The sequence below is a fragment of the Lissotriton vulgaris genome, chromosome 4_1 (assembly GCF_964263255.1).
Source record: "Lissotriton vulgaris chromosome 4_1, aLisVul1.2, whole genome shotgun sequence".
Taxonomy (NCBI): Eukaryota; Metazoa; Chordata; class Amphibia; order Caudata; family Salamandridae; genus Lissotriton; species Lissotriton vulgaris.
Window position 1 is genome coordinate 1,818,438,412 of NC_141691.1, and position 14,271 is coordinate 1,818,452,682.

Here is a 14,271-nt window from a genome sequence, read left to right on the forward strand (position 1 = left end):
TGCATGCAGAAGCTGAGAGGTTGTTTCACAGTCTCAAGAACAAAGATTAGGATCTATTACTAATGAACAACATTTGCCAACATTATGCCCTCCTGGCACCACTGGCTATTAAAGAACGTTGTTCCTTTGGGAACATTGATTTGTTTGCTGGCATGGTCTAAGTGTCTATGATCTCTTAGTCTATCTTACAGGCTTGGTCTTTGTGTCCATGAATTAGTGTCTCTATATCCTTATGTAACTCTGCCAGTGACCTTGTGTAACTTTTGGTACACTTTAATGGAACACTGTGTACTTTATCCCCATGTCCCAAAGTCATGGTCGCAGGGGGTCTCCCTATGGCATTGTCAGTCACAGTGTTGATGTATCAGTGTCCCCACATCAGTGTCCAAATGCATTGTCCCTTTAACAGTGCTAGTGTCTCTATGTCCAAGTCTCTTAGCCAGGTTGTCCCCATATTGCTTTAAATGTTCCAGTGTCAGTGCCCCACAGTATTTGTGGCTTGGTGCTAATGGCAGCAAATAATTTCTCATTTTACACCCTAGTGTTGTGATCCAGTGTCAGTATTGATGTTGACCTTCCTGAGTCAATGTATCCATAACAGTGCTCTTGTGTCAGGGCCCATGTGTCAGCCTCCCTATCTCAGTGTTCCCCATCAGTACATATGTGCAAGTGTTGATACTGCAATATGTGTCTCCCCACGCAGTTTTCCCTGTGGAAGTTTGGATTTTTTAGTTCCAGCATCCCAGTGTCAGTGCTTCCATGCTGGTGCTGGGTGTATGTCACTTCCTAGTGTTACTCTTCAGGTTTTGTAGCATCCTGTATCAGTGACCCAGTGCTGGTGCACTTGTGCACTTGCTGGTGTTCCCACGTCAGTGTCCCCATTAAGTGTTAGCACATATGTGTCAGTGTCCCTCTGTTTGTTTGCCCTCATCAGTGTCCCAGTATCAAGCATCAGTGAAGCTTGTTTTCCACAAATCAAGATGGACCAGCCACTGGTATTCATTATCCCAATGGTACAGAATCGGCCAACATGTGTTTGACCCTATTTGTTTTCTACCCAGCGTCAGAATCCCAGCATCATATTCACCATGTCCCTTCTTCTGTATCTTTGTCCAAGTACCAAATGCAACATGCCCAACTCTATTTCTCTGATACAGTTCCATCATGTCCCAGCATTTGTGTTCCTTATATCTGTTTTCTCTGTGCATGTATTCATGTGGCAGTAACACTTCATAACGTGGCAGTGCCCAGTGTCCATGTTAGTGTCTACGTATCAGTACCAATGTCTCTATCCCTTTGTCAGTGTCTTTGTGAGGGTAGTACAATATCGGTGACCCATGTATGCAAGCACAGGGCAGTAACGCAATGTTGTGCGCATTCAGTCAGTGACCTTGGGTTAGTGTCCATGTTCCATTTCATTGTCCTGGTATTGTAACTAAGCACCATTACTTTTTAAGTTCAAATAAAATTTTATTAGGGTAAACAAAATTGTCATTACAAAAAATAATATGCAATACAACAGTAGCGATAGGAATAATAAGCTAGGATAACATTATTAAATTACATCAAAAATAAAAAGTGAAGGAGAAAAGGAGGGGAAGGGTAATCAAAAAATAGTAAATGAGGCTTGGGATACAAGGTGTATACTCGATGAGGCTTTGTACTTCAGGAGACAGTGCAAATATAAGCGGGAAGCTGAGTATTAAAGAAAAAGAGGGAACAAAAGGCAAGTCATGGGGGTTTCAAGACCTCTTGTTGCGATGGGGGAATGTGAGATGAGCGTTTGGCGCAACCATCCAAGTAAAGGGTAACAGGAAGCCACAACGCATGTCTTTTCGGGGCCAGGGTGATGGGATAAATAAATGCAGTATCTAATCTATGATTAAAACATACATTGAACCACCAAGCTTTAAACATAATACCCTCAGAATTCTTCCAGTTAACAGTAATCTGTTGAAACGCAACAGCTAATAGCAAATCAATAATATGAACATTCATTTCAACTTCAGTCCAGGAAGAGGACAATGAACCGAGGAATATGTCAGTGATAGAAAAGGGGATAGAGGTGTGAAAGATAGTATTGATTTGATCCCATACTTTGATCCAGAATGCTTGCATGCGAGGGCAGAGGAAAAGCATGTGAAAAAGCGTGGCATTGGGGGTGGAGCAAGACCAACAAAGGTCTGGAATTGTAGGGAACCTTTCGTGAAGAAGAGAAGGCGTGTAAAGGAGTCGATTGTAAAGAAAGAAAATTGTTTGTGTAAGAGAAGCAGCTCTGGAAGACTTGCGAAGCTTGATCCAAATTTTATCCCATAAGGTGGTAGGCCAAGAGACTTCGAGTTCAGATTCCCATTGCGCCTCCACCGCAGTTTTAGGCCGGGGTAATGGAGGGTTGTGGAAGGAGTGATAAATGGAAGATGCTGAGGGGTTTGAGCGCAATTGAGAGTGTAAAGAGGAAGCCAGTGAAGTAGAATTCGTATTTGGAGGAGAATGAGAAAGGGAATCGTATGCGGACATGACAAGCACCATTACTTTAGTGTGAGTATCCCAGTCTTCCATGTATTTTCATTCTCTCACTGCCACTGTTCTTGGCCACTGTCCCAGCATCAATGTTGGTGCCCCTTGCCTGCATTCTGGTATCACTGTTTCCAAGTAAGCATCCTCATGTAAGTGTTGGTGCTCTCGTTCAACTGTGTGACTGTGCTGCATTGTGATTGCAGGCGCCTCTATTTCAGTGTTTCAGTGTCCTTGTCTCAATGTTTGTGATGCATGGCAATATTTCAGCTTCACTGTCCCCATGTCAAACTCTCCATGTCAGTAATGTGTTCCCTGTTAGTGTCCTAGTGTGTGTGTCTCAGTGGCAGTACCCCATACCAGTGTATCCATACCAATCTCTCTTATCTCTTACTTATCGTCAGTATCTGCATTTCAATACACTAATATCTTGTCCTCACAACAGTGTGATATGTCATATCACTTCACTGGTATTGTGTTGTAGTGTGCCTTTGTCACTCTCCCAGTGAGTCCCCTAGTGAAACGACTCCATGCCACTGTACCAGTAATAGTGATTGTGCCCCACATGAGTGCTTTAGTTTCACAGTTCGGGTGACAGTATAAGTGCTTGTGTTTTAGTGCCTTCTGTGTCAGTGACCTAGTGTCAGTGCTGATTTGCCTTTGTCATTAAACAAGTTACAGTGCATATTTGCAATTGCTCTTGTATTAGTGTCACTTTGAAAGTGTCCTAGTGTCAGTCTACTGTGTCGCTGTACCCATATCAATGTCCCCATGTCAATGTTGGTGCTCTTGTGCAAGCCAGCCAGGGGCCCTGTGTCATTGTTGGTACCACTGTGTCTGTTTATAGTTTCAGTGTGTGTTTTCGTGTCAATATATCAGTCTTAGAGTTCCACATTATGTCATTGTTTGCTTTTAACTGCTTACCCATCTACTGCAAATTAATAAGGGAATGGTTGAGCGCTGTGGGCTGGGGATAAAGATGGATAGTTCTGCAGAGGTAACGAAATGGACCAAGGAAGATGGATGTTTTAACCCCTTAAGTGCTGCTGACGACCAATGGTCTACCTCCCCAGTGCTGCGCACGACCATTGAACGTCCATTCAGCACTAGTTCTAATGGACAGCGCAGCACTGGGGAGGAATGTGTAATAGCAGCTATGAGGTTAAAAAAGATAGCTTGAAAAAAGTTGTGAAATAATGGAGCAGATTTATTAAATTGTAGTGCAAATCAGCACAGCAACCTACGTTGATGCATTGGCTTACACAAGGGGCAGAAAAAAATACAGAGCTATATCTAATAAATTTCCTGTAGCTGCTTTCTGTGTCTGTGCTTGCATAACAGCAGACACACCTTTACAGCAATATGCAAGGACACATATGATGTCTGGCACAGCTTTTGTACTAGAAGTGTGCCTCCCGAGTATAAAGCCTGTACCAAACATTTTATTACATTCAACAGATTGTGTTTGGTTCCTGCAGCGTACAGAACATAGGCAATGTGTGAACTGTTAGGAAAAACAAAATATTTGTCCAACCATGTGCCTTCTTCTAGGAGGTGTTTTTATTTTTTTTAAACAAAGCCCTGTCCTCACTGGCGGCTGGCAGGGCTCGTGAATGGTGGGCGGGCACGAGGGATCGTGCGGGTGGGGGGATTGTCGTGCTTGGTGCAATAATAATAAAAAAAAAATGAAGAAATAAACCCACCTTGCTGACGGCCGGGTCCTGCGATTCCTGCTCCTGCTCTCCTCTTGCACATCGAGGAACAAGAAGCAGGCCCCACTGACCAATCAAAAACTCTGCAATGCAGTGTTGTGATTGTTGCGCACCCAGTCTCCCCTTACCAATCACAACACTGAAATGCAGCGTTGTGAATGGTTTTCCATGTCCTGGTTTGATGCATAACCAGGGAATGGGGACCTGGGCCTGTTATCCATGCCCGCTGTAATGCAGCCTGCACAGAGAACAGGAAAAGTGCGCATGACTGGTTTGGGCAGCCCAAAAAGGCTGAACAAACAGTCATTGTGCACTTAGGAGTGGGCAAACCACTCCTCCTCTGCCCCTCTCCAAGAGCAGAGCAGCCCAGCCACCTGCAAAGCAGCAGGAAGCTGCTAAGTTATTATCATTTTATGTTTCTGCTTCGTTCCTCCACCATAGGGCAAGAGGCGCCACTGTCAGTCTTGTTATATTATTTGATCGGGATTTGCATAAAAAACATAGGGCCTCATTTATGAGGCCCCTTGCGCCATCGGAACTTCACTTTTCATGAAGTTCCGTGGCGCAGAAGCCTGCGTGGTATTTATCAGGCAGCAGTACGCCAGTGTTTGTGGCGTACTGCTGCCTGATAAATATCAGTCCATTTAACGCAGTGTTCTGCGTTAAAGGGGCGTGCAATGGGTGTTGCTGGGGGCGTTCCCAGCAACATCCATGGCCTTTTGACACTGCCCCAGATTTACGAGAAATCGTAACTCTGAAGCAGTGCCAAAAGCTTACGCCTCCCCAGGGGAGGCGTAAGGGAGGCGCAACAGGGAGAAATGTCTTTATCTCTCCTTGTATTTCCTTTTTCTATGTGTGCTGCATTCTGCAGCACACATAGAAAGAGGAAAAGCCTCTTGTGATTATTTTTGTACAGAAAGGTTTCCCTTCCTGTACAAAAATAATCTTCCCCGCAACGCAGGCACCCTTGCACCATTGTGCAAGGGTGCCTGCGCTGGCGCAGGCAGCCCATTGTGCGCCGGCGCAGGGGAAAAGGACAGGAATGCGCCGTATCTTATAGATACGGCTCATTTCTGCCCTTTTCTTTTGCCGTAGGGAAGCGCAGCAGGAAGGCCTGCTGCGCTTCCCTACGGCAAAAAGTCATAAATGAGGCCCATAGCTTCTTGTTCAATGATGCCGAGGTACTCCCCCCTTAATTTAAAATGGTACTATGAGAAATTGGGTTGTTGGTTGAAGAAGGTGTGCACCCTTCTAAGCAACAGCCACAATCCTCGTCAGAGTGACCCACTAAAGTCACCAAATAAACCAGTGCTTAACCCTCTGGTAGCTTGGCACAAAGAAGTCAGGCTTAACTTAGAAGCTTTTGGAGCTGGCCCTTTAAGCAGGGTCACCCCCTAACATTTTGTCTTTTTCCCCCTCAACATTTGCCTCAAATTCATTTTTTTGTTTGCCTAAGGACTTTGTGCACTTTAACACTGTTAACCAATGCTTAAGCAGCTAATTTCATATTTAATTTACTTATATGTTCCTTGTAGAGTGGTATAACATGTACCCAGGGCATGCACATTTAATGCTACCAGTGGGCCTGCAGCACCTATTGTGCCACCCACCTAATTAGCCCTCCAAAACATGTTCCAGGCCTGTAATTGCAACCTGAATGCAGAGTCACACTGCCATGTCGACTTGGCATTTAAACTCCCTTGTCAAATCTTAAATTTCCCTTTTATTACATATAAGTCACCCCTAAGGTAGGCCCTAGGTAGCCCACAGGGCAGGGTGCTGGGTAACTAAAAGATTAGACATGTGCTTTTAAGTTTTACATGTCCTGGCAATGAAAACTCCTAAATTAGTTCTTCACTTCTGTAATGATAAACCCTCTTAATGGTAAAGTTGGATTTTTCAATACAATTTAAAAAATGCAATCTTTAGAAAGTTGGCGTTTTATGCCTGCAGCCTGTCTTGAGTCACATAACTGGGTGTAGCTTACAGTTAGTATTTATTAATTCCTCCCACTCAGTCACACAATAGAAGGATTATGAGTTCCTCAATGAGACATGAGCTGTCAGAATGGGGGGTGTGGGGGGGGAGGGGGTGGCGGAGCTCAGCACAGTCCAGTTTCAACTTGAATAGGCTGTGCCCTGTCTCCACATAAAGGACCTAACAACCCAGGATTGTCCCTTCAGCGAGCTTGGAACCAGGGCAGGGGAATAAGGATATTTCATGCATTTCAAAGGACCTTCTCCCACTATCCAGAGGAAGGGCACCATGGTATAAAAATAAGGATCTACAGACGTACTGTTCAATTTACTACTGGACCTGCATAAGTACTTTCAGAGGACTTCAAATTGTCACCAACAATGTAGAGATCACACATTCCAGGTTAGTGTCACTATTGGAATGCAGTCTTTTGAGGACCAGCAGTGGAATGATGTCATGGCACCACATTTCATGCCTTGAGCTGTAACAGACTGTCTGCTACTGTGACTTTCTGTGCACTCTGCCAGACTGCAGCTGTACCTGGAAGGATTGTTTGGCTGCCTGGAGTATGATTTGAACGCTCAGAGGCCAGCTTTGCTGTTTAGTCCTGCATCTTCACCAGCACACAGAACTACCAGAAGTGACTTCAAGGGGTAGTTAGCTGCCCTCCTTTGGTGCCTAGCAGAACTTCTCTGTCTCAGACATTTTTCTTCAAGAATTTTTCTAAGTCCAAAGATGACTGGACCTAATCTACTTCTTGTATCTGAACCATGCTAAATTGAGGTAGGTCTTAACTTTCGACTTTGACCTGGTCTCCTGCAGCGAGATCTCTGCGGTTAACTCTTTGAACGGTTAGGGGGTAAACTTCACTAAAATCTTTAAAACTGCATAACTCCAGTTCTACTTGTTGGATTAGTGTCAATTTGGTGTCAAATAATTTATTCAGATTTACTCTGTGGCCGGGAGATGATACTGCTCTGCAGCACATCCGGGCATGCATACACCAGTGGATTTGCAAATGCATGGGTCTCGTACACCTTTTGATAATCTGTACCTGGTTAGACAAGTGGTAGAGATCTGGAAATGAGTAGTTACTAGAATTATTAAGAGATCACTCTATGCTAGGGAGTTAAGTATAAGGACATTGCTCCGATTTAGGCGAATTGCAGACATGCTTGTGCAAGATGGAGGGGGGTTGTGACATGCTGCAGGCCTTTTTTCCAGGGGATAGCTTCATAACCTTCGCAAAGGCATGAGAGACATTTGCGATTGATGGTGGACAGTTCCTTCAATATGCTAAGTTGTCACACCAGATGTGGATTGAATTCCCAGACACTACCAGAGTGACGGAAACACTGCACCTACTGCTGATGGTGGGGTCAGCTAGGCCTTTGATAGCAAGCATTTACAAATCACTTAAAGCCGACAGAGCCCGGACTGAACCGGTGGTGGATCGAGCATGGGGGACGGAACTGAAGGAGCAGCTCACTAAGACAATGGACCAGAATATTGCTGAGTAATTAGTAATTAAGGTGTCTTGTAATACAGGATTTAAATTGGCACACATAAATTTCTTGCATCATACGCATGACACACTGGTTAAACTCAGCAAGATGTAAGTAGTTAGGATGGCGAATTTTTGTAGATGTAGGGGGAGCTGCCTCTTTTCTTCAAATGGCCGGGGGCGGCCCAAGTGTGCAAGATTATTGGTGAAGGGTAATAACAAAATTGACAAAGGTGACAGCACTTGCGTTAGATCAGACACTCCAGATGTGCCTACTTGTCATTGTCGGGATACCCAGGCAAGGTAAAATGCCCTGGAGATTCTTTCAATTAGCACTGGTACTAGATAAAAGAAGGTTGGCCATAGAACGGTTAGGTAGTAGGCCTCACTCTCTTTCATTGAGACACAGAAATGTAGATGTTATTTGCTTTTGCTGAGGAAATGCACAAACGTAGCCGTAGGAATGAAAAATTACAGGAGGACATAGATACCTGGGCCCTGCTGTGTTGTGTTTTCACTTTATTACTGTTTTTGTGCTGCGTAAATACTTTACACATTGCCTCAAAGTTAAGCCTGACTGCTTTTTGTGCCAAGCTACCCAGGCTTATGCATAGGTCAATTAAGTAACTTTTTTTGTTTCACCCTGCAAGGAATGGTAGCTGTTGCTTGACCAGGGCTCATACTCCAGTCAATCAACAACCACATGTTTGTAGATTCAATGTATACATCTTTTTTTACAGTACACAAAAAGCAATAAAGTAAAAACAGAAAAATCTCATACCAATTTAGAAAAATAGATGTAAAGTTGTCAATATTTTTAGACCGAAATGACAAACATCCAATCAGTAGAATTGGAGATATGCAATTTAGATAAAAGTAGCACCAAAAGGCCAAAGTATCAACTGAGGGTATCTGATCACGTTGGACAGGGAAAAAGTCACAAGTTCAGGATGACTGTGATAGAGCGCAGGCCAGACACAGGACCAGGTTTGGACCACTGAGGATTGTACCTTATGTCCTTGGTGCATGGTCTACATGGTGTTGCTTTATGTGGCTTCACGTCATCTGGCATCATTCCCGATGAGGCTATGTGGCAAGGCTTTGTGGGGTTTTGCATTGCTTGTGTCAGTTCCAATGAGCAATGTTACAAGGTTTTGTGTTACTTGGCTTTCATTCTGATGAAGCGGTCAGCTGTGAGGGAAGGCTTTGTTAGGCTTCGCACCACTTTACAACGTTTTGATTAGGTTGACACTGTTTAGGGAGGCTTTGCATCACTCAGCGTCTGTTACAAAGAATCTTGCAGCTGTACGGCAAGGCTTTGACGGGCTTCTGGATGGTTTTGGTGGAACTTTCAGTTAGGTCAGGAGGAGCTCACTCTGATGTCAGCCAACAACCCAGAACCTGGGTAGGCACAACTTTGGGCTTGGGAACTCACTACAGCAGAGGCCAGCAGGGCTCAGGCAGGTCCAGTTGCAGGTCCAGTTCAGCTGGACAGCTGAGCAGTTGCAGGGAGGCCTCTGGAGCATGTTGTGTCCCTGTAGCTCAGAAAAAAGATCAGACCCTCTGAAGTCCCTAGTGTGTGAGCTGGGCCAGTGCCTTTGAAGTACAAGTGTGGTAGGTGACAGTTGTGCCCAGTCATCCTGCCAGAGATGGCCCATTCTGACAACATCCGGACCCGTTATTGTGAGGCTGTCTGGGAGGAATACACAAAGCCCAACTGCCAACTACACATAGTCATGTGCTCCAGGAACATGCTGGAGGCACCACATGGTTAGGACAAGAAAAGGCCAACTTTCTTAAAGTGACATTTTCAGAATTTTGACATAAAATCCACCTTTACAATTAAAAAGTGTTTTAAATTGCAATTACTCAGACACCAAACATGACTTCTCAATCAAAAGTGATCACTTTTTAAATTTAATACGGTAATTCAATATTATCCTAAGGGAAAGGTAGGCCTTGCAGTAGCGAAGTTTTCCACTACCAGGACTTGTACAACTTAAAAGAACAATTCCAACTTTCTAAATAATGTATCCTGCCCTACAGGCTGTTGAGGGCCTACCCTAGGCATGACTAATATGCATTCAAAAGGAAGGTTTTAAATGGCAGCTTAAGCCTACATACACAAACCCCAATGGAAGGTCCGGGATGTGCTTTAAAAAGGCTCCTTAAGTGGAAAAATTAGTGCTGAAGGCCCAGTGGTAGCATATAATTTACAGGCCCTGGGTAAGTAGTACCTCTTTACGTAGACCGTACAGGTACATTAAATGTGCCAATTGAATTTAAGTCAATTTCACCATCTTTGAAGAAGTGAGAACAAGTACTTTAACACTGGTTAGCAGTAGTAAAGTGTGCAGACTCCTACGGTCAACAATAACAAATTCACCCTAAATAAGAGAAGGGTGCCAAAACGTTTGGGGGAAGATCATCTGATGGCTGACAGATCTAACAGGTACAAAGTAGTGGAAAGAGCAATCTCCACTAAGAAAAGGACACATTTTCAGTGCAAGATGCCGTTTCTCCTGAAAACAAAATCCCTTTCCCAGACTTTGCAGCACAAAGTCTTAGTAAATCAACTCCAAAATGTTTCCTAGCAAGAGTGAGAGAGACCACTTCAAAAAAGTGTGAGTTGACAAGTAAAACATGCTGTTGACAAATGCACACACTAAAGACTCATGCAGCATTATGTTCTGGGGACCGCATTTCTCTGACAGTGAATGTGTCCTGACTAGGGGTACAAGGAAAGGCCCTCCCCAGGTGCCAGCTAACAGCTACATGTGACAGCCCCTCTTTTAAGTTAAACAACTTCCTGGGAACAACCCTGATGGTCTAATTGCCGGAGGAACAGAACCCCAGATCTCAACATCCAAATCCTTTGTCTCAGCTCTGGGAGCATGTTCATACCTCAAAGGGGCTATTCAGCTCCTGCACAACTGTTGGACCTCATGCAAATCACCCTCCAGAGGCCTTAAGAAGGAAAAAGGTAACATACTAAAAGTACCTTTTCCAAAAAATGTTCTTACAAATCCAACTCTACCAGTAAATTAGGGTTATAATAAACATTTTTAAAAGTCCAGGGATGAAATATGTAGATGTTGAATAGCTAGAGATACAATTATGAAATACAACATTGTGTCCTAGTAATTTTCAATGGAACAGCTAACCCCTACAGTGGAAATTCCTTTTGGAGCCTTTTCCCTGTAAGAGTGGCAAAATCAGTGATGCAGGCCCACTAGCAGCATTTGATTTACAGACCCTAGGCATAAACAGTGACTATACTAGGGACTGACTAGCAAGTCAAATATGCCAATCGTGGAATCACTAATACATAACAACAATTTACAAAGGGAGCACTTGCACACTGGCACTGAACAGCAGTGGCAAAGCGCCCAAAGCGTCAAGACCAGCCAAACACACATCAAAATAACAGTAGGCAAAGGCAAAAAATTCAGGGGAAACCCATGCCAAAACTTACTTCATTGATAGGTGAACATGTTGGTTAGTACAGTGATAGCTAATATTTCTAATGCATGGACAGTCTTGCTGTTTATGGATGTTCATCATTTTTAAATCCAGTTCAACTATACCAGTACATTGCTCCATTTATGGGCTTACCAATTTCAAATTCATCATCCTCCATCAAAACATCTGAATTCAGTATTGTTTGTGGAGACTGGCACACTCTCAGCTGGTAGGCTACAAAAAAACAAATGTACAAATCTTTTACAATAGGTCAATTCTCCTAAATTTTGAAGATTGCTTTTTTAATCAAACAGAGTCATCAAGCAGTTAGCGACACTAATAATTTACCAATCTGACTAATTATGACTTTTAAAATTATAACATAATTTTTTGTACTAAAAATAAGATTTTATGTACCTATTGTAGACCATTGTACTATTGGTGAGGATAGCAAAACTGTCCTCTATCATGCCCCATAATATGGTGAGAAAGACAGTAATACAGTGCATTCTCCTCATCAGCAAGTGATTCAGTAGTGCCTTTTCCAGGTTATCGCCTCTCTCGAGTTCTCATATGAAATACAATGAAAAGAGTATGCTAAAATCCAGTCATACCAACCAGATTGCCTGTATGCCAATCTCTATTCTTTCAAAAAGGCATTAATCTTCCAGAAGTGATGCTCCTAAACTCTACAAGAACTACTCTTCCTGAGATGCTTAGCTCTGCTTCAGCGCAATTGGCTACAGTTTTACCAGTGACTGGTAATAATTGTTTATTGGCATGAATTGATGACAGTGTGTACTACCACCCAGCAATGGGCTCCAATTTTCTGAAACCCTACAGATCAAGCATCAAAGCTGTATGTAAGATACCCAACACCTTTCCTGATTCCTTATACTGAGGCAGCAGTAGCTTGCATATCTTGATAGTGCTGACAAATTCAGACTTACTGATGACACTGAAGAGGTTGCAAATACTTGCAATAATATAAATAAATTGTGTCAGGTGTCATGTATAGTTGATTAATCTGTTGAGGAGACCCTAACAAAAGTATGCGGCCACAGATTATCTATTTCCAACAGTTGGGATCCAATTTAAGAACAAATTAATTTAATCTCTAATTTCACCAGCCTCAGCATTAGAAGTTGACTACCATGTAAGTGTAAATTGCTAGAGAATTGCAACTTAAAAGGTTGACCACCAACCAAGCACACCGTAACTTCAGCTATACTTTGCACAGATCTACTTCTTGATGAGCTAACACTTGGATTAAGTGAGAAACATAGACAGACTAAAGTAAACTGTTATGAAAATGATTAACAGACAAGAAGGCTATAGGTTTTGGGAAGAAGTACAGCAAAAATATTGAAGTGTTGCCTTTATAGGATTAAGCTGTCTGGATCCCATGCCCAATAATTCACCTAGATCCAGTGGAAGCCACAATTTGAATATTACATTGAAATCTCAAACTCAACCTCCTTCGGAGCAAGCAATTTCTGCATACGAAGACTGGCAATCACTTTCACAGGGTCCCTTTATGTTTCCCAAAATTTCTGTAAATGCATTATAATGGCGCACACACAATCATATCCTCAAAGTATGGCTTCATGCTTTTATTCCTTGCTTTTAAATCTTATTTTTATGAATGAGCTGCACAGCATTCATGTGTATGACGTTTAGCATAAAAATCAACACACAATTTTCAAATACAAATACAATTATTCAATTTTTCACTGTAATTGTATTTTGTACTGTTGAACACAAGTATTTATGAGCCATAAGTCAGTCATCCACCAGAGTCAAAGCTGAATCATCCTTATCATCATCTGTAAAAGAATTATGACCTATGTGTGCCTCCATAAATACTGTCTACTTTACCGTCAACATATGGTCATCTCCAGTGGGTAAAGTAGGAGTAGGAGAGGTGATGGAAGCAAACTCACATCTCATTTATTATTAAAGTCTGTTCTGGTGTTTCCTTAAACCTTACTCCATTTATCACTTCTTCTGTTTCCCTTTCAAAGTCAACACCTCAACCTCAAAATCTCCACTGTTATTACTTTTGACTTAAACTCAGTTTGTATGTACTTCAGACAAGTGCATTTTTGGATGTCTCCATTGGCAAATCACCATGAGTTATAGTTGCATTCACTGTAAAGTTATATACCAATACATGGTTATTAGCTACCACTGAAAAACGATCAGCTTGTATTTTCTAAGTTTAGTAACTGATTATGCTTGATCAAGAGGAAATACTTGACTGCCTATACATTCTATAGATTTCAAAAAACGACTTCAGTGAAAGGACTCAGCAGAAAACAATTCATTTGGACCCATCATTCCAAGTTATACTTAACAGATCAGGCCGTGTTTCCACATGTTTTTATTGCAGCTATTTGATAAAGAGTTACCAATGTTATTTTTTTTCTTGGCCTCCTGTAACATAACTGTGAACAATGCAGTTCACTTTGCATTATGAGCTGTTAGTCAACTTAATATTAAATGCGTTATTTTGGGGAATTGTAGTATGATCTTACTTCACATGAAAAAAAATTCACTGGTAAAAAATGTTAAAGGGATGTTAGAGTTAGGCGCAATGTGTAATTAAAATATACTGCTTCAAACTAACAAAACCACTGAAATTACCCAGTTAAAAGTTATCTGAAATAACTATAATGTGTCCCCTAGATTAACTATACCTTGTGCCCTCGCCATGCACTGCTAATTACATATTACATCACTCATGACATTTTCTATGTCATCACTGCAACTTCTGAAAATACATAATTGATTCCAACACTTTGAATGGCAGGGACATAAATGGACATACTTGTAGAAGAGAACGTCAACCACATTCTTTTGCAGGTGTTGCTCTCGATGCATCTTTAGAAATACCACATTCGAAAATGTATTTCTAGTCTAAACCCAAGCTTGTAAGTTTTTTTTTTAAAGAGTGTGTTTCTACTTTGTCAGGAAGATGAACCACATGACTCGACCTTTACCACAAAGAAACAAAGCTGAAACAAAGAATTCTGCTTCTTTGTTTTGAGGGCTTTTCACAGGAAATGTGGACTATTTTTCTTTTTATGAATGGTATTTTGC

At 42.2% G+C, this 14,271-nt stretch overlaps 1 protein-coding gene across 1 annotated transcript in view; it reads right to left on the reverse strand.

Annotated features, from left to right (window-relative positions):
* The window catches only part of CSMD3 (CUB and Sushi multiple domains 3), a 2,596,150-nt gene that overhangs the window by 401,875 nt on the left and 2,180,004 nt on the right, over positions 1-14,271 (reverse strand). The window contains exon 46 of the mRNA XM_086918068.1: positions 11,323-11,403. Within this exon, the coding sequence (XP_086774194.1) occupies positions 11,323-11,403 (81 nt within the window). The remainder of the gene's footprint in view (positions 1-11,322; positions 11,404-14,271) is intronic.